The 18,834-nt window shown below is 54.9% G+C and overlaps 1 protein-coding gene across 2 annotated transcripts in view; it reads left to right on the forward strand.

The window, feature by feature from the left end:
- Window positions 1–4,960: 4,960 nt before the first annotated feature.
- Window positions 4,961–18,834, forward strand: part of LOC137364926 (protein LBH-like) — a 41,096-nt gene continuing 27,222 nt past the window's right edge. The window contains exon 1 of one of the 2 annotated variants that reach the window (XM_068027800.1): window positions 4,961–5,060. In XM_068027800.1, coding sequence (XP_067883901.1) covers window positions 4,980–5,060 — 81 coding nt within the window. In that variant the 5' untranslated portion in view covers window positions 4,961–4,979. Of the gene's footprint in view, window positions 5,061–13,086; window positions 13,215–18,834 lie in introns of those variants that run through there. The other variant, XM_068027801.1, reaches the window with a different exon arrangement.

The raw sequence follows: 18,834 nt of genomic DNA on the forward strand, positions 1-18,834 counted from the left end.
ACACAGTCAAATAGTCTGCCTCATTAATATCCAGGCCAGTGCATCACGGCACCAGTGAAAGATTTGCAGCAAGTGCACAGCTGGCGGGTGAGTATATTGTACCTGCTACGTCAGTGTAGGAGAATGGGTGGTTAAACCCTTTAGGGGGAACCTCCTGGAAGATGACAGCAATGACAGGAGTCTGCTGATGACACAGAGTCGTCAGAGGTTGCTATTACAATTAGATTTTCCATGATAGTCTGTCCGTACCAGCAAAAGCTTCAGGCTTGACTGATCACAAGGTTTGGAATCTCTATTCCCCTGTCTTGTTCTTTCACACATTCCCTGGCCCCTTTCCTGTGAAATATTTGCCACATCTCCACTACTGCTGCATCTCCCCATCGCAATTCCCCTTTCCTTTGGTGTAGGAGGAATATCCAGCTGGGACTGATCCCAGTGACTATGCTTCAAAAGGACTTGGTTGTGAAGTGTTTCAGGATGTCCCAAGGCTGTGAAAGGCAATATATAAATGCAAGTTTGTTCACTTTTCCACAAGTGTATCACTCCACTGATAGCTCGGTAACTATATTGCTCTTGGGCTCCAGATCAGAACTGGGAGATGGACACTGGGAGATGGACACTGCCTGCCTGGGAGATGGGCACTGCCTGCCTGGGAGATGGGCGGGCACTGCCTGCCTGGGAGATGGGCACGGGGAGATGGGCACTCCTGCCTGGGAGATGGACTCTGGGAGATGGACACTGGGAGATGGACACTGGGAGATGGGCACTGACTGCCTGGGAGATGGACACTGGGAGATGGACACTGGGAGATGGGCACTGACTGCCTGGGAGATGGGCACTGTTTGCCTGGGAGATGGACACTGGGAGATGGGCACTGCCTGCCTGGGAGATGGACACTGCCTGCCTGGGAGATGAACACTGGGAGATGGGCACTGACTGCCTGGGAGATGGGCACTGCCTGCCTGGGAGATGGGCACTGGGAGATGGGCACTGCCTGCCTGGGAGATGGACACTGGGAGATGGGCACTGCCTGCCTGGGAGATGGGCACTGGGAGATGGGCACTGCCTGCCTGGGAGATGGGCACTGACTGCCTGGGAGATGGGCACTGACTGCCTGGGAGATGGGCACTGCCTGCCTGGGAATTGGGCACTGCCTGCCTGGGAGATGGACACTGGGAGATGGGCACTGCCTGCCTGGGAGATGGGCACTGCCTCCCTGGGAGATGAGCACGGTTTGCATGGGAGATGGACACTGGGAAATGGACACTGCCTGCCTGGGAGATAAGCACTGCCTCCCTGGGAGATGGACACTGCCTGCCTGGGAGATAAGCACTGCCTCCCTGGGAGATGGACACTGGGAGATGGACACTGTCTCCCTGGGAGATAAGCACTGCCTGCCTGGGAGATGGGCACTGCCTGCCTGGGAGATAAGCACTGCCTCCCTGGGAGATGGACACGGTCTCCCTGGGAGATGGACACTGTCTCCCTGGGAGATAAGCACTGCCTCCCTGGGAGATGGACACTGGGAGATGGACACTGCCTGCCTGGGAGATAAGCACTGCCTGCCTGGGAGATAAGCACTGCCTCCCTGGGAGATGGACACTGGGAGATGGGCACTGCCTGCCTGGGAGATGGACACTGGGAGATGGACACTGTCTCCCTGGGAGATGGACACTGTCTCCCTGGGAGATCAGCACTGCCTGCCTGGGAGATAAACACTGCCTCCCTGGGAGATGGACACTGGGAGATGGGCACTGCCTGCCTGGGAGATGGACACTGGGAGATGGGCACTGCCTGCCTGGGAGATGGACACTGCCTGCCTGGGAGATAAGCACTGCCTGCCTGGGAGATGGACACTGGGAGATGGACACTGTCTCCCTGGGAGATGGACACTGTCTCCCTGGGAGATAAGCACTGCCTGCCTGGGAGATAAGCACTGCCTCCCTGGGAGATGGGCACTGGGAGATGGGCACTGCCTGCCTGGGAGATGGACACTGCCTGCCTGGGAGATGGACACTGCCTGCCTAGGAGATGGACACTGGGAGATGGGCACTGACTGCCTGGGAGATGGGCACTGCCTGCCTGGGAGATGGACACTGGGAGATGGGCACTGCCTGCCTGGGAGATGGGCACTGCCTCCCTGGGAGATGAGCACGGTTTGCATGGGAGATGGACACTGGGAGATGAGCACTGCCTGCCTGGGAGATGGACACTGGGAGATGGACACTGCCTGCCTGGGGGATAAGCACTGCCTCCCTGGGAGATGGACACTGTCTCCCTGGGAGATAAGCACTGCCTGCCTGGGAGATGGGCACTGCCTGCCTGGGAGATGGACACTGCCTGCCTGGGAGATAAGCACTGCCTCCCTGGGAGATGGGCACTGGGAGATGGGCACTGCCTGCCTGGGAGATGGACACTGCCTGTCTGGGAGATAAGCACTGCCTCCCTGGGAGATGGGCACTGGGAGATGGGCACTGCCTGCCTGGGAGATAAGCACTGCCTCCCTGGGAGATGGACACTGGGAGATGGGCACTGCCTGCCTGGGAGATGGACACTGGGAGATGGACACTGCCTGCCTGGGGGATAAGCACTGCCTCCCTGGGAGATGGACACTGGGAGATGGACACTGTCTCCCTGGGAGATAAGCACTGCCTGCCTGGGAGATGGGCACTGCCTGCCTGGGAGATGGGCACTGTCTCCCTGGGAGATGGGCACTGCCTCCCTGGGAGATGAGCACGGTTTGCATGGGAGATGGACACTGGGAGATGAGCACTGCCTGCCTGGGAGATGGACACTGGGAGATGGACACTGTCTCCCTGGGAGATAAGCACTGCCTGCCTGGGAGATAAGCACTGCCTGCCTGGGAGATGGGCACTGCCTGCCTGGGAGATGGGCACTGTCTCCCTGGGAGATAAGCACTGCCTGCCTGGGAGATAAGCACTGCCTGCCTGGGAGATGGGCACTGGTAGATGGGCATTGACTGCCTGGGAGATGGGCATTGACTGCCTGGTAGATGGGCATTGACTGCCTGGGAGATGGACATTGACTGCCTGGGAGATGGGCACTGGGAGATTGCATTCTGCACTATCCTGATCACAATCCCACATTTCCTGGAAAGTGCACATAAATAATGGTCGGATCGAGCTCTGACCAGCAAGTCCTGGCTTTCAAATCACACCCCCACCCTGTCCCCCTCCCCTCTGTCACCCTACACACCTCTCTCTCTCTCCCCTCCCTCCACACCCCTCTCTGTCCCTCTCCCCCCTCTGTCCCTCTCCTCCCTGTGTCCCTCTCCCCCCTCTGTCCCCCTCTCCCCTCTCCCTCCCCCCTCCCCTCTCTCTCCCCCTCCTCCCTCTCCCTCTCTCTTCCTCTCCCCCCTCTCTCTCCCTCTCCCCCACTCTCTCCCTCTCTCCCCTCTCTCCCTCTCTCTTCCTCTCCCCCATCTCTCTCCCTCTCCCCCTTCTCTCTCCCCTCCCTCTCTCTCCCTCTCCCCCCTCTCTCTCCCTCTCCCCCCTCTCTCTCCCTCTCCCCCACTCTCTCCCTCTCTCCCCTCTCTCTTCCTCTCCCCCATCTCTCTCCCTCTCCCCCTTCTCTCTCCCCTCCCTCTCTCTCCCTCTCCCCCCTCTCTCTCCCTCTCCCCCCTCTCTCTCCCTCTCCCCCACTCTCTCCCTCTCTCCCCTCTCTCTCCCTCTCTCCCCTCTCTCTCCCGTCTCCCCCCTCTCCCCCCTCTCTCTCCCTCCTCCCCTGTCCCTCTCTCCCCCCTCTCTCCCTCTCACCCCCCTCTCTCCCTCTCACCCCCATTCTCTCTCTCTTCCACTACCCCCTCTGTCTCTTTCCCTACCCCCCTCTCCCTCTCTTCCCCTACCCCCCTCTCCCTCTCTTCCCCTACCCCCATCTCCCTCTCTTCCCCTACCCCCCTCTCTCTCTCTCTCTCTCTCTTCCCCTACCCCCTCTCTCTCTCTCTTCCCCTACCCCCTCTCTGTTCCCCTAACCCCTCTCTCTCTCTTCCCCTACCCCCTCTCTCTCTCTCTTCCCCTACCCCTTCTCTCTCTCCCCCCTACCCCCTCTCTCTCTCCCCCCACCCCCCTCTCTCTCCCCCCCACCCCCCTCTCTCTCTCCCCCCCCCACCCCCCCTCTCCCTCTCCCCCCCCACCCCCTGTCTCTCTCCCCCCCTACCCCCTGTCTCTCTCCCCCCCTACCCCATGTCTCTCTCCCCCCCTACCCCCTGTCTCTCTCCCCCCCTACCCCCTGTCTCTCTCCCCCCTACCCCCTGTCTCTCTCCCCCCACTTCCCCCTCTCTCTCTCCCCCCCACCCCCTCTCTCTCTCCCCCCCACCCCCTCTCTCTCTCCCCCCTACTCCTTGTCTCTCCCCCTACCCCTCTCTCTCCCCCCCCACCCCTCTCTCTCCCCTACTCCTCTTTCTCCCTTTGCTCCTTTGTCCCCCTCCCCCTCTGTCCCCTCCCCCTCTCTCCCCTTTCCCCCTCTCTCCCCTTTCCCCCTCTCTCTCCCCCTTCTCCCCACCCCCTCTCCCTCACCCCCTTTGTCCCCCTACCCCCTCTCCCTCCCTGTCCCCCTCCCCCCCCCCCTCCACTGCACTGTTTCCACCCCACCCCCTCTCAGCCTCTGGCGTGATACCTCTCCCACAGTGGCTGTATTGAGTGAGAGGAGGGTCATCTCTTAAAGAGATTTAAATCCATTCAGTATGCAGCTGGCCATCCCTTTAAATCGAAGCTCCAGAACAGGTGTGGTCCCTTTAATGCTTGACACATGTCACTGTACTTGGTCATATGGTGTGAGAGCAAGGCTCCTCCTGCTCCCTGTCGGGCAAAGAGTGTCTGTCTTCACTTGCTACTATCTCCCAGTGTCTGTCTGCCTCGGTGAGCAGAAAGCTAGGCTGTGAGCGAGCTGGATCCCTGTGCCGTGACCTTTGTGGTGAGTTCACTGTGACTTAGGGAAAGGATAGGGAGGAGGTCAGTTAGATGAAAGGCTGGAAGCAGTGTGAGGAGTATGTGATGCGACAGGCAGAGTCTGAGCCTTGGCTGTACCGACTCCAGTGGAATGTGAGAGCTTACGACTACTTAGTGAAGTCCAAGGGTAGTGCCCAGGAATCTGTGAGATACACTGGCGAGGGACAGGCTGTGAGCTGGTTAGGGAACTGGCTTTGTTGAAGCAGTTTCTGGATTTGAGAATATGCTGTTAGTGTGTGGGGGAGGGTCACACTGTACACGGGGCAGAGAGGGAACCAGAACTACAGTCACTTGCACAATAGCTGTTTGCTTTCATTCTGCTGTCTTTGTCTCTCTTCCTGTTTCTCTGCTTCGCTGAATAGAAAGTTTTGGTTTTGGGTGGTCTAAACTCAGTTTGTTCTGCCTCCATCTGTCTGGTTCCCCCCCCCCCCCTCCCCACCTCACTGCCCCCACCTCTGTTCCACCCCCTCTCACTGTGCCCCCTGCATCAACACACAGCAAGAGCCCAGTCCCATGTTTGCCAGCTGACTTCCTCTTTCAAACCGCCAGCTTAGTTTGTCTCACTTCGGAAGCCTTGTTCCCGTAAGTATAGATTGTTTTTAACCTCTTCCTTCCGGGCTCCTGAAGGCTAGAAGATGTCGCAAAGTCCAACCGACACCCGGGACAGATCCCCACAGATTTCTCAGTGTCTGACAGTACCGTGCCACCCGGGGATTCCTAAAATCCAGATTTGGGGAACAGTGATGTCGCTGAGAAAGGAGGAGCTATCCTCCTGTCTGAGACCCTCATCTCAATGCTTCTGAATTCTATGGGATGTTGTATTGCACTGTGTACCAGTTATTGTAATATGCCAGCCTTTAGTACTGCGGCTTGTAATATCTGGGCCCTCAGTATCATGGGTTGTAATATCTGGGCCCTTAGTACCGTGGTTTGTAATATCTGGGCCCTCAGTACGGTGGTTTGTAATATCTGGGCCCTCAGTACCATGGGTGATAATATCTGGGCCCTCAGTTCTGTGGCTTGTAATATCTGGGCCCTCAGTATCATGGGTTGTAATATCTGGGCCCTTAGTACCGTGGTTTGTAATATCTGGGCCCTCAGTACCATGGGTGATAATATCTGGGCCCTCAGTTCTGTGGCTTGTAATATCTGGGCCCCCAGTATCATGGGTTGTAATATCTGGGCCCTCAGTTCTGTGGCTTGTAATATCTGGGCCCCCAGTATCATGGGTTGTAATATCTGGGCCCTTAGTACCGTGGTTTGTAATATCTGGGCCCTCAGTACGGTGGTTTGTAATATCTGGGCCCTCAGTACCATGGGTGATAATATCTGGGCCCTCAGTTCTGTGGCTTGTAATATCTGGGCCCCCAGTATCATGGGTTGTAATATCTGGGCCCCCAGTATCATGGGTTGTAATATCTGGGCCCTTAGTACCGTGGTTTGTAATATCTGGGCCCTCAGTACCGTGGCCTGTAATATCTGGGCCCTCAGTACCGTGGCCTGTAATATCTGGGCCCTCAGTACCGTGGCCTGTAATATTTGGGCCCTCAGTACCGTGGCTTGCAATATCTGGGCCCTCAGTAACATGGCTTGCAATATCTGGGCCCTCAGTACCGTGGCTTGTAATATCTGGGCCCTCAGTACCGTGGTTTGTAATATCTGAGCCCTCAGTACTGTGGTTTGTAATAACTGGGCCCTCAGTACTGTGGCTTGTAATATCTGGGCCCTTGGTACAGGGGTTTGTAATATCTGAACCCTCAGTTCCGTGGCTTGTAATATCTGGGCCCTCAGTACTGTGGCTTGTAATATCTGGGCCCTTGGTACAGTGGTTTGTAATATCTGAACCCTCAGTACTGTGGCTTGTAATATCTGGGCCCTCAGTACTGCGGCTTGTAATATCTGGGCCCTTGGTACAGTGGTTTGTAATATCTGAACCCTCAGTACTGTGGCTTGTAATATCTGGGCCCTCAGTACTGCGGCTTGTAATATCTGGGCCCTCAGTACCGTGGCTTGTAATATCTGGGCCCTCAGTACCGTGGCTTGTAATATCTGGGCCCTCAGTACCGTGGTTTGTAATATCTGAGCCCTCAGTACTGTGGTTTGTAATAACTGGGCCCTCAGTACTGTGGCTTGTAATATCTGGGCCCTTGGTACAGGGGTTTGTAATATCTGAACCCTCAGTACCATGGCTTGTAATATCTGGGCCCTCAGTACAGTGGCTTGTAATATCTGGGCCCTTGGTACAGTGGTTTGTAATATCTGAACCCTCAGTACTGTGGCTTGTAATATCTGGGCCCTCAGTACTGCGGCTTGTAATATCTGGGCCCTCAGTACCGTGGCTTGTAATATCTGGGCCCTCAGTACCGTGGCTTGTAATATCTGGGCCCTCAGTACTGTGGCTTGTAATATCTGGGCCCTTGGTACAGTGGTTTGTAATATCTGAACCCTCAGTACCGTGGTTTGTAATATCTGAGCCCTCAGTACCGTGGTTTGTAATAACTGCGCCCTCAGTACCGCGGCTTGTAATATCTGGGCCCTCAGTACCGTGGCTTGTAATATCTGGGCCCTCAGTACTGTGGCTTGTAATATCTGGGCCCTTGGTACAGTGGTTTGTAATATCTGAACCCTCAGTACGATGGCTTGTAATATCTGGGCCCTCAGTCGGGTGGTTTGTAATGTTTAGATTAGCCCTGATTGCAGCCCCAGCTTCAGGTCAGCTGGCTGAACACAGAGCAGGCTGGAAGCTGGAACCTTCTCGGGGCTGATGGGGAACTGAATGTTTTAAGGGTCTGTCTCCAGTTGCAAAAACTTTGAAGATAAAAGTCCCGATCTTTGCAGCAGCTCAGCAACAGAGAGCCAGTCCGAGCCTGTCTGTGTATCACACTCAGAGAGACTTCAGGTCAAATATTCCCTTCTCTTGTTATTTTCTCTTTACCATTAAACATGGTGAAAGAGATACTCCAAGTCTGCTAGTTCCTTTATTGCTGAGATTTTAAGAAAGGACCTGCCTTTATATAGAATCTTTCACATCCTCAAGACTTCACAAAGGTTTTCATACTTTTGAAGTGTAGTCACTGTCGTAATGTCAGAAATGCGACACCAGTGTATGCGCAGAAATCTCCCAAAACACCAGATACAATCTCACAGTACAGAAGGAAGCCATTTGGCTTGATACCTGTGCCCTCTCATTCAAAAAGTTATCCAATAAACCCCCACTCCAGCTTTTACCCCACAACCCTGCAAGACAGTCCTCTTCAAATAGATGTACCACTAGAGACCACTTTCAAGGACAAATTAATTCTCCAACAGTGCAGCACTTCCTCAGTACTGATCCTCTGACAGTGCAGCGCTCCCTCAGTACTGATCCTCCGACAGTGCGGCACTCCCTCAGTACTGACCCTCCGACAGTGCAGCACTCCCACAGTAGTGACCCTCCGACAGTGCAGCACTCCCACAGTAGTGACCCTCCGACAGTGCGGCACTCCCTCAGTACTGACCCTCCGACAGTGCAGCACTCCCTCAGTACTGACCCTCCGACAGTGCAGCACTCCATCAGTACTGACCCTCCGACAGTGCAGCACTTCCTCAGTACTGACCCTCCGACAGTGCGGCGCTCCCTCAGTACTGACCCTCCGACAGTGCAGCACTCCATCAGTACTGACCCTCCGACAGTGCAGCACTCCCTCAGTACTGACCCTCCAACAGTGCGGCGCTCCCTCAGTACTGACCCTCCGACAGTGCAGCACTCCATCAGTACTGATCCTCCGACAGTGCGACCCTCCCTCAGTACTGACCTTCCGACAGTGCAGCACTCCATCAGTACTGACCCTCCGACAGTGCGGCGCTCCTTAGTACTGACCCTCTGACAGTGCGGCGCTCCCTCAGCACTGACCCTCCGACAGTGCGGCGCCCCCTCAGTACTGACCCTCTGACAGTGCGGCGCTCCCTCAGTACTGACCCTCCGACAGTACGGCGCTCCCTCGGTACTGACCCTCCGACAGTGCAGCGCTCCCTCAGTACTGACCCTCCGACAGTGCAGCCTTCTCTCAGTACTGACCCTCCGACAGTGCTGCGCTCCCTCAGTACTGACCCTCCGACAGTGCGGCACTCCCTCAGTACTGACCCTCCGACAGTGCTGCGCTCCCTCAGTACTGACCCTCCGACTGTGCAGCACTCCATCAGTACTGACCCTCCGACAGTGCAGCACTCCCTCAGTACTGACCCTCCGACAGTGCAGCACTCCTTCAGTACTGACCCTCCGACAGTGCAGCACTCCCTCAGTACTGACCCTCCGACAGTGCGGCGCTCCCTCAGTACTGACCCTCCGACAGTGCAGCACTCCATCAGTACTGATCCTCCGACAGTGCGACCCTCCCTCAGTACTGACCTTCCGACAGTGCAGCACTCCATCAGTACTGACCCTCCGACAGAGCAGCACTCCCTCAGTACTGATCCTCCGACAGTGCGACCCTCCCTCAGTACTGACCTTCCGACAGTGCAGCACTCCATCAGTACTGACCCTCCGACAGAGCAGCACTCCCTCAGTACTGACCCTCCGACAGTGCGGCACTCCCTCAGTACTGACCCTCTGACAGTGCGGCGTTCCTCAGTACTGACCCTCTGACAGTGCGGTGCTCCCTCAGCACTGACCCTCCGACAGTGCGGCGCCCCCTCGGTACTGACCCTCCGACAGTGCGGCGCTCCCTCAGTACTGACCCTCCGACAGTACGGCGCTCCCTCGGTACTGACCCTCCAACAGTACGGTGCTCCCTCAGTACTGACCCTCCGACAGTACGGCGCTCCCTCAGTACTGACCCTCTGACAGTGCGGCGCTCCCTCAGTACTGACTCTCCGACAGTGCGGCACTCCCTCAGTACTGACCCTCCGACAGTGCGGCGCTCCCTCAGTACTGACCCTCCGACAGTGCAGCACTCCCTCAGTACTGACCCTCCGACAGTGCAGCACTCCCTCAGTACTGACCCTCCGACAGTGCAGCACTCCCTCAGTACTGACCCTCCGACAGTGCAGCACTCCCTCAGTACTGACCCTCCGACAGTGCGGCGCTCCCTCAGTACTGACCCTCCGACAGTGCAGCACTCCATCAGTACTGATCCTCCGACAGTGCGGCCCTCCCTCAGTACTGACCCTCCGACAGTGCAGCACTCCATCAGTACTGACCCTCCGACAGTGCGGCGCTCCCTTAGTACTGACCCTCTGACAGTGCGGCGTTCCTCAGTACTGACCCTCTGACAGTGCGGCGCTCCCTCAGTACTGACCCTCCGACAGTGCGGCGCCCCCTCAGCACTGACCCTCCGACAGTGCGGCGCCCCCTCAGTACTGACCCTCCGACAGTGCGGCGCTCCCTCAGTACTGACCCTCCAACAGTGCGGCGCTCCCTCAGTACTGACCCTCCGACAGTGCAGCACTCCATCAGTACTGATCCTCCGACAGTGCGACCCTCCCTCAGTACTGACCTTCCGACAGTGCAGCACTCCATCAGTACTGACCCTCCGACAGTGCGGCGCTCCTTAGTACTGACCCTCTGACAGTGCGGCGCTCCCTCAGCACTGACCCTCCGACAGTGCGGCGCCCCCTCAGTACTGACCCTCTGACAGTGCGGCGCTCCCTCAGTACTGACCCTCCGACAGTACGGCGCTCCCTCGGTACTGACCCTCCGACAGTGCAGCGCTCCCTCAGTACTGACCCTCCGACAGTGCAGCCTTCTCTCAGTACTGACCCTCCGACAGTGCTGCGCTCCCTCAGTACTGACCCTCCGACAGTGCGGCACTCCCTCAGTACTGACCCTCCGACAGTGCTGCGCTCCCTCAGTACTGACCCTCCGACTGTGCAGCACTCCATCAGTACTGACCCTCCGACAGTGCAGCACTCCCTCAGTACTGACCCTCCGACAGTGCAGCACTCCTTCAGTACTGACCCTCCGACAGTGCAGCACTCCCTCAGTACTGACCCTCCGACAGTGCGGCGCTCCCTCAGTACTGACCCTCCGACAGTGCAGCACTCCATCAGTACTGATCCTCCGACAGTGCGACCCTCCCTCAGTACTGACCTTCCGACAGTGCAGCACTCCATCAGTACTGACCCTCCGACAGAGCAGCACTCCCTCAGTACTGATCCTCCGACAGTGCGACCCTCCCTCAGTACTGACCTTCCGACAGTGCAGCACTCCATCAGTACTGACCCTCCGACAGAGCAGCACTCCCTCAGTACTGACCCTCCGACAGTGCGGCACTCCCTCAGTACTGACCCTCTGACAGTGCGGCGTTCCTCAGTACTGACCCTCTGACAGTGCGGTGCTCCCTCAGCACTGACCCTCCGACAGTGCGGCGCCCCCTCGGTACTGACCCTCCGACAGTGCGGCGCTCCCTCAGTACTGACCCTCCGACAGTACGGCGCTCCCTCGGTACTGACCCTCCAACAGTACGGTGCTCCCTCAGTACTGACCCTCCGACAGTACGGCGCTCCCTCAGTACTGACCCTCTGACAGTGCGGCGCTCCCTCAGTACTGACTCTCCGACAGTGCGGCACTCCCTCAGTACTGACCCTCCGACAGTGCGGCGCTCCCTCAGTACTGACCCTCCGACAGTGCAGCACTCCCTCAGTACTGACCCTCCGACAGTGCAGCACTCCCTCAGTACTGACCCTCCGACAGTGCAGCACTCCCTCAGTACTGACCCTCCGACAGTGCAGCACTCCCTCAGTACTGACCCTCCGACAGTGCGGCGCTCCCTCAGTACTGACCCTCCGACAGTGCAGCACTCCATCAGTACTGATCCTCCGACAGTGCGGCCCTCCCTCAGTACTGACCCTCCGACAGTGCAGCACTCCATCAGTACTGACCCTCCGACAGTGCGGCGCTCCCTTAGTACTGACCCTCTGACAGTGCGGCGTTCCTCAGTACTGACCCTCTGACAGTGCGGCGCTCCCTCAGTACTGACCCTCCGACAGTGCGGCGCCCCCTCAGCACTGACCCTCCGACAGTGCGGCGCCCCCTCAGTACTGACCCTCCGACAGTGCGGCGCTCCCTCAGCACTGACCCTCCGACAGTGCGGCGCCCCCTCAGTACTGACCCTCCGACAGTGCGGCGCCCCCTCAGCACTGACCCTCCGACAGTGCGGCGCCCCCTCAGTACTGACCCTCCGACAGTGCGGCGCTCCCTCAGCACTGACCCTCCGACAGTGCGGCGCCCCCTCAGCACTGACCCTCCGACAGTGCGGCGCTCCCTCAGCACTGACCCTCCGACAGTGCGGCGCTCCCTCAGCACTGACCCTCCGACAGTGCGGCGCCCCCTCAGTACTGACCCTCCGACAGTGCGGCGCTCCCTCAGTACTGACCCTCCGACAGTGCGGCGCTCCCTCAGTACTGACCCTCCGACAGTGCGGCGCTCCCTCAGTACTGACCCTCCGACAGTGCGGCGCCCCCTCAGTACCGACCCTCCGACAGTGCGGCGCTCCCTCAGTACTGACCCTCCGACAGTGCGGCGCTCCCTCAGTACTGACCTTCCGACAGTGCGGCGCTCCCTCAGTACTGACCCTCCGACAGTGCGGCGCTCCCTCAGTACTGACCCTCCGACAGTGCGGCGCTCCCTCAGTACTGACCCTCCGACAGTACGGCGCTCCCTCAGTACTGACCCTCTGACACAATCGCTGGTGCCACAGTCTGTACACCGCTGCACTCTCTGGGTATTGTTGAACATTCACATCCTTTCAGGTTGAGAGGTGTATCAATTGAATTGTCAGTAATATTCAACATCAGCATTGGTTTATTACTGCAAAATGCCTGTTGCAAACAAATCCCAAATGTGCCCAGCTTTGCACAGACTCTGAGTGTGGTGAACATGTTGGCAGCTGGTTTCGTAGATTCTGTTTTGATTTTCTCAGGCCTGGGGCAGGGCAGCTCACCTCTTCCTGTTCCTGACACTGCACTCTTCCCCTCTGCTCATGACTTTGAGCACTGTAGCTGATGTCTGTCACTTCCTCGGCACAGGACTGCTCTCAATTTTTTGCTGCAGCTTCAGCTTGTGGCTAAGCTGAAAACAGAGCAGAGGTGAACAGGCTGTGGAACATGGCTGTAAAGCGTGGCTACCCAACCTGAACCCGAACCTGACCAGTCCCAACGACAAGTGTCGAGTTTGATTCGGGTCTCTCTTCCAGCTCGGCTCGGGCTGGACATGGACAGTGCTGCCTTGCTCTGGGACGTAATCTTCAAATGAACATTCAGGATGTCAAGGTGGGAATCGTGCAGTCCGGACTCCGCACTCTGCAGTAAAGCCTGGCTACCCGACCATACCCGACTACATGGGTCGGGTTCGGGTCGGGTCGGGCATTTAAAAAAATTAAAGGACTCGGGCCCAGGTTGGGTTCAGGTTGGCTATTGCTGGGTTGGGCCTGGGTCAGGTTTTAATTTTGTACCCGAGCCAGGCTTTACATGACTGGGGTCGAGGAGGCCTGTCTCAGTCTGTCTCTCTGTGCATGGGTTTGTCTTCCATCTGCATGCGCTTCTGCCTGTCTCTGTTTGTGTGTGCATCTGTCAGTTTCTGTCTTCGCATTTGTCTCTGTCTGTTTATACGTGTGTCTGCCTCTCCTTCTCTCTGCGCCTGTCTCTCTCACTGTCTGTGTGTGCATGCGTCTGTTTCTGTCCTTGCGTGTACTTTTTTGTCTCTGTCCATTTATGTGTGTCTGCGTATCTCTCTCTGTGCATCTCTCTGTTTCTGTCTCTGCGTGTCTCTCTGTTTCTGTCTCTGCGTGTCTGTCTGTTTATGTGTGTCTGTGTGTCTCTCTCTCTGCATCTCTCTGTTTCTGTCTCTGCGTGTCTGTCTGTTTATGTGTGTCTGCGTGTCTCTCTCTCTGCATCTCTCTGTTTCTGTCTCTGCGTGTCTGTCTGTTAATGTGTGTCTGCGTGTCTCTCTGCATCTCTCTGTTTCTGTCTCTGCGTGTCTCTGTCTGTTTATGTATGTCTGCGTGTCTTTCTCTCTGTGCATCTCTCTGTTTCTGTCTCTGCGTGTCTCTGTCTGTTTATGTATGTCTGCGTGTCTTTCTCTCTGTGCATCTCTCTGCTTCTGTCTCTGAGTGTCTCTGTCTGTTTATGTGTGTCTGCGTGTCTCTCTCTCTGTGCATCTCTCTGTTTCAGTCTCTGCGTGTCTCTCTGTCTGTTTATGTGTGTCTGCGTGTCTCACTCTCTGTGCATCTCCCTGTTTCTGTCTCTGCGTGTCTGTCTGTTTATGTGTGTCTGCGTGTCACTCTGTCCATCTCTCTGTTTCTGTCTCTGCGTGTCTCTGTCTGTTTATGTGTGTCTGCGTGTCTCTCTCTCTGTGCATCTCTCTGTTTCTGTCTCTGCGTGTCTCTCTGTTTATGTGTGTCTGCGTGTCTCTCTCTCTGTGCATCTCTCTGTTTCTGTTCTGCGTGTCTCTGTCTGTTTATGTGTGTCTGCGCGTCTCTCTCTCTGTGCATCTCTCTGTTTCTGTCTCTGCGTGTCTCTCTCTCTGTTTATGTGTGTCTGCGTGTCTCTCTCTCTGTGCATCTCTCTGTTTCTGTCTCTGCGTGTCTCTCTCTCTGTTTATGTGTGTCTGCGTGTCTCTCTCTCTGCATCTCTCTGTTTCTGTCTTTGCGTGTCTCTCTGTTTCTGTCTCTGCGTGTCTCTCTCTCTGTTTATGTGTGTCTGCGTGTCTCTCTCTCTGTGCATCTCTCTGTCTCGGTCTCTGCGCGTCTCTCTGTCTGTTTATGTGTGTCTGCGTGTCTCTCTCTCTGTGCATCTCTCTGTTTCTGTTCTGCGTGTCTCTGTCTGTTTATGTGTGTCTGCGTGTCTCTCTCTCTGTGCATCTCTCTGTTTCTGTCTCTGCGTGTCTCTGTCTGTTTATGCGTGTCTGCGTGTCTCTCTCTCTGTGCATCTCTCTGTTTCTGTCTCTGTCTGTTTATGCGTGTCTGCGTGTCTCTCTCTCTGTGCATCTCTCTGTTTCTGTCTCTGCTTGTCTCTCTGTTTATGTGTTTCTGCGTGTCTCTCTCTCTGTGCATCTCTCTGTTTCTGTCTCTGCTTGTCTCTCTGTTTATGTGTGTCTGCGTGTCTCTCTCTCTGTGCATCTCTCTGTTTCTGTCTCTGCTTGTCTCTGTTTATGTGTGTCTGCGTGTCTCTCTCTCTGTGCATCTCTCTGTTTCTGTCTCTGCGTGTCTCTGTCTGTTTATGCGTGTCTGCGTGTCTCTCTCTCTGTGCATCTCTCTGTTTCTGTCTCTGCGTGTCTCTGTCTGTTTATGTGTGTCTGCGTGTCTCTCTCTCTGTGCATCTCTCTGTTTCTGTCTCTGCGTGTCTCTGTCTGTTTATGCGTGTCTGCGTGTCTCTCTCTCTGTGCATCTCTCTGTTTCTGTCTCTGCATGTCTCTCTGTCTGTTTATGTGTGTCTGCGTGTCTCTCTCTCTGTGCATCTCTCTGTTTCTGTCTCTGCGTGTCTCTCTCTCTGTTTATGTATGTCTGCGTGTCTCTCTCTCTCTCTGTGTCTCTCTGTTTCTGTTTCTGCATGTCTCTCTGTCTGTTAATGTGTGTCTGCGTGTCTCTCCCTCTCTGTGTCTCTCTGTTTCTGTCTCTGCATGTCTCTCTGTCTGTTTATGTGTGTCTGCGTGTCTCTCTCTCTGTGCATCTCTCTGTTTCTGTCTCTGCGTGTCTCTCTCTCTGTTTATGTATGTCTGCGTGTCTCTCTCCCTCTCTGTGTCTCTCTGTTTCTGTTTCTGCATGTCTCTCTGTCTGTTTATGTGTGTCTGCGTGTCTCTCTCTCTGTGCATCTCTCTGTTTCTGTCTCTGCATGTCTCTCTGTCTGTTTATGTGTGTCTGCGTGTCTCTCTCTCTGTGCATCTCTCTGTTTCTGTCTCTGCGTGTCTCTCTCTCTGTTTATGTATGTCTGCGTGTCTCTCTCCCTCTCTGTGACTCTCTGTTTCTGTCTCTGCATGTCTCTCTCTCTGTTTATGTATGTCTGCGTGTCTCTCTCTCTCTCTCTGTCTCTCTGTTTCTGTTTCTGCATGTCTCTCTGTCTGTTAATGTGTGTCTGCGTGTCTCTCTCTCTCTGTGTCTCTCTGTTTCTGTCTCTGCATGTCTCTCTGTCTGTTTATGTGTGTCTGCGTGTCTCTCTCTCTGTGCATCTCTCTGTTTCTGTCTCTGCGTGTCTCTCTCTCTGTTTATGTATGTCTGCATGTCTCTCTCTCTGTGTCTCTCTGTTTCTGTCTCTGCATGTCTCTCTGTCTGTTTATGTGTGTCTGCGTGTCTCTCTCTCTGTGCATCTCTCTGTTTCTGTCTCTGCGTGTCTCTCTCTCTGTTTATGTATGTCTGCGTGTCTCTCTCTCTGTGTCTCTCTGTTTCTGTCTCTGCGTGTCTCTGTCTGTTTATGCGTGTCTGCGTGTCTCTCTCTCTGTGCATCTCTCTGTTTCTGTCTCTGCGTGTCTCTCTCTCTGTTTATGTGTGTCTGCGTGTCTCTCTCTCTGTGCATCTCTCTGTTTCTGTCTCTGCGTGTCTCTCTCTGTTTATGTATGTCTGCGTGTCTCTCTCTCTGTGTCTCTCTGTTTCTGTCTCTGCATGTCTCTCTGTCTGTTAATGTGTGTCTGTGTGTCTCTCTCTCTCTCTGTGTCTCTCTGTTTCTGTCTCTGTGTGTCTCTGTCTGTTTGTGTGTCTTTGCGTGTCTCTCTCTCTGTTTATGTGTGTCTTTGCGTGTCTCTCTGTCTGTTTGTGTGTCTTTGCGTGTCTCTCTCTCTGTTTATGTATGTGTGCCACTTCCAACAGTGTTGGAATGAAGTGAAACAGCGTTGTGTCCAAGCCCCCACTCTGTTTGGCATCTTCTTCTCCATGCTCCTGACCTTTGCCTTCCCTGCAAATATGGAAGGAGTCTACTTGCACACTAGGTCAGATGGCAAGCTCTACAAGCTATCAAGGTTGAAAGCAAAGACAAAAACACATCACGTCCTGATCAGAGGACTCCTGTATGCTGATGAGACTGCACTGGTCGCTCATACGGAAACTCAGTTACAAAGACTCATGGACTATCTCTCCCATGCCTGTAACTTGTTTTCCTTGACTATAAGTGTCAAGAAAACCATGGTCATGGGACAAATGTTGCATCTCCGCCCCTGATCAGACTAAATAATACCCCACTTGAAGTGGTTTGCTAATTCTGGTACCTTGGGTCCACGGTGAGACAATCTGTCCCTTGATACAGAGCTCGATAGACTCATAGGGAAAGCAGCTATACCATCTTTGGGCAACTTGCGAAACGCTCATGGGATAATACCAAGCTGACCCATCGGACCAAGCTGATGGTTTATAATGTCTGTGTTCTCAGCACCTTGCTGTATGGCTGTGAAACATGGGCAACTTACAGCTACCAGGAAAAGAAGCTCAATAATTTCCATCTTCACTGTCTATGGTGCATTATGGGTATATCCTGGCAGGACAAAATCACGAATGCAGCAGTCCTCTCAAAGGCAGAGCTCCCAAGTGTGTTGGCACTAAATCAAACAGAGGCAGCTTCAGTGGATCAGACGATAGTCGCATACCCAAGGACCTTCTGTATGGTGAGGTGGCCGGGGTCAGAACACAGTGGGAAGCCCAAAGCTCCGCTTCAATGATGCTTACAAGCGTGATGTGAAGACGTTAAGTGTCGACTATGACACCTGGGAGTCACGAGCTGGCGAAAGAGGGAAATGGTGGCACATCCTGTGGACTGGTGTGTACTACCACAATGACCAGTTGCTACAGCAGCTTGGCAACAGGTGGCAACGTCAAAAACAACAACTCACATCATCACTTGGCAGCTTCACGTGCGGCACTTGTGATAGAACCTGCCTCTCAAGGATTGGCCTTCACAGCCACCAGCAAAGGTGCATCAAGAGAAGACACACCAACATCTTTCATAGATGGAAGAATGACAACCACTGCCTCTCTGTTTCTGTGTGTGTGTGTGTGTGTGTGTCTGTCTGTCTGTCTGTTTCTCACTGTCATTGTGTGCCTGTCTCTCAGTGTCTGTCTGTATGTGTGTCTGTCTCTGTCTGTCTGTGTGTGCATCTGTCTCCCTCCGTGTGTGCGTCTGTCTCTCCCTCTGTCTGTGTGTGTGTCTGTCTCTCCCACTGTCTGTCTGTGTGTGCGTCTGTCTGTGTGTGCATCTGTCTCCCACTGCCTGTCTGTGTGTGTGCGTCTGTCTCTCCCACTGTCTGTGTGTGCATCTGTCTCTCTGTCTGTTAGATACTATTTCACTTGTTGCTTCACATGCATGGTGTGATGCTGCTGCAGTGGATGTGCACTGAACAGCAAGGCCTATGAGCAGTAATTCAGCAATGTTTCCAGACAGACAAAACCCAAATGATTGAGGAATATTCCGACACTTTTGTTAGTTTTATGTGTGAATGTTCTGAGTGAAATCCTTATGGTGTAATCACTGGGTATCTCCTGCCCCACAGGCTGGTCAGCAAACCTAAAAGTAATTCTCACTCCAGGCATTTCATTTGTCTGATTCAAAACTTGGCACAAGAGTGAGTGGGTCGGTAGAAGGCAATGCATCTCTCTGAAAGCACTGGATGACTTGCCTGCTCAAAGATTCAGTGTCTTCTGTAAAGCATTCATTTGTTCACTGTGTCACCTGAGCCTGTTTGATCTCCTCTGTTCACCTTGTGTGTTCTACCTGCGTGTGTGCGTGTTCTACCTGCGTGTGTGCGTGTTCTACCTGTGTGTGTGTGCGTGTTCTACCTGTGTGTGTGCGTGTTCTACCTCTGTGTGTGTGTGCGTGTTCTACCTCTGTGTGTGTGTGTGTGTTCTACCTGTGTGTGCTACCTGTGTGTGTGTGCGTGTGTGTGTATGTGTGTGTGTTCTACCTGTGTGTGTTT

Source organism: Heterodontus francisci, unplaced genomic scaffold (assembly GCF_036365525.1).
Source record: "Heterodontus francisci isolate sHetFra1 unplaced genomic scaffold, sHetFra1.hap1 HAP1_SCAFFOLD_695, whole genome shotgun sequence".
NCBI classification, from domain to species: Eukaryota; Metazoa; Chordata; class Chondrichthyes; order Heterodontiformes; family Heterodontidae; genus Heterodontus; species Heterodontus francisci.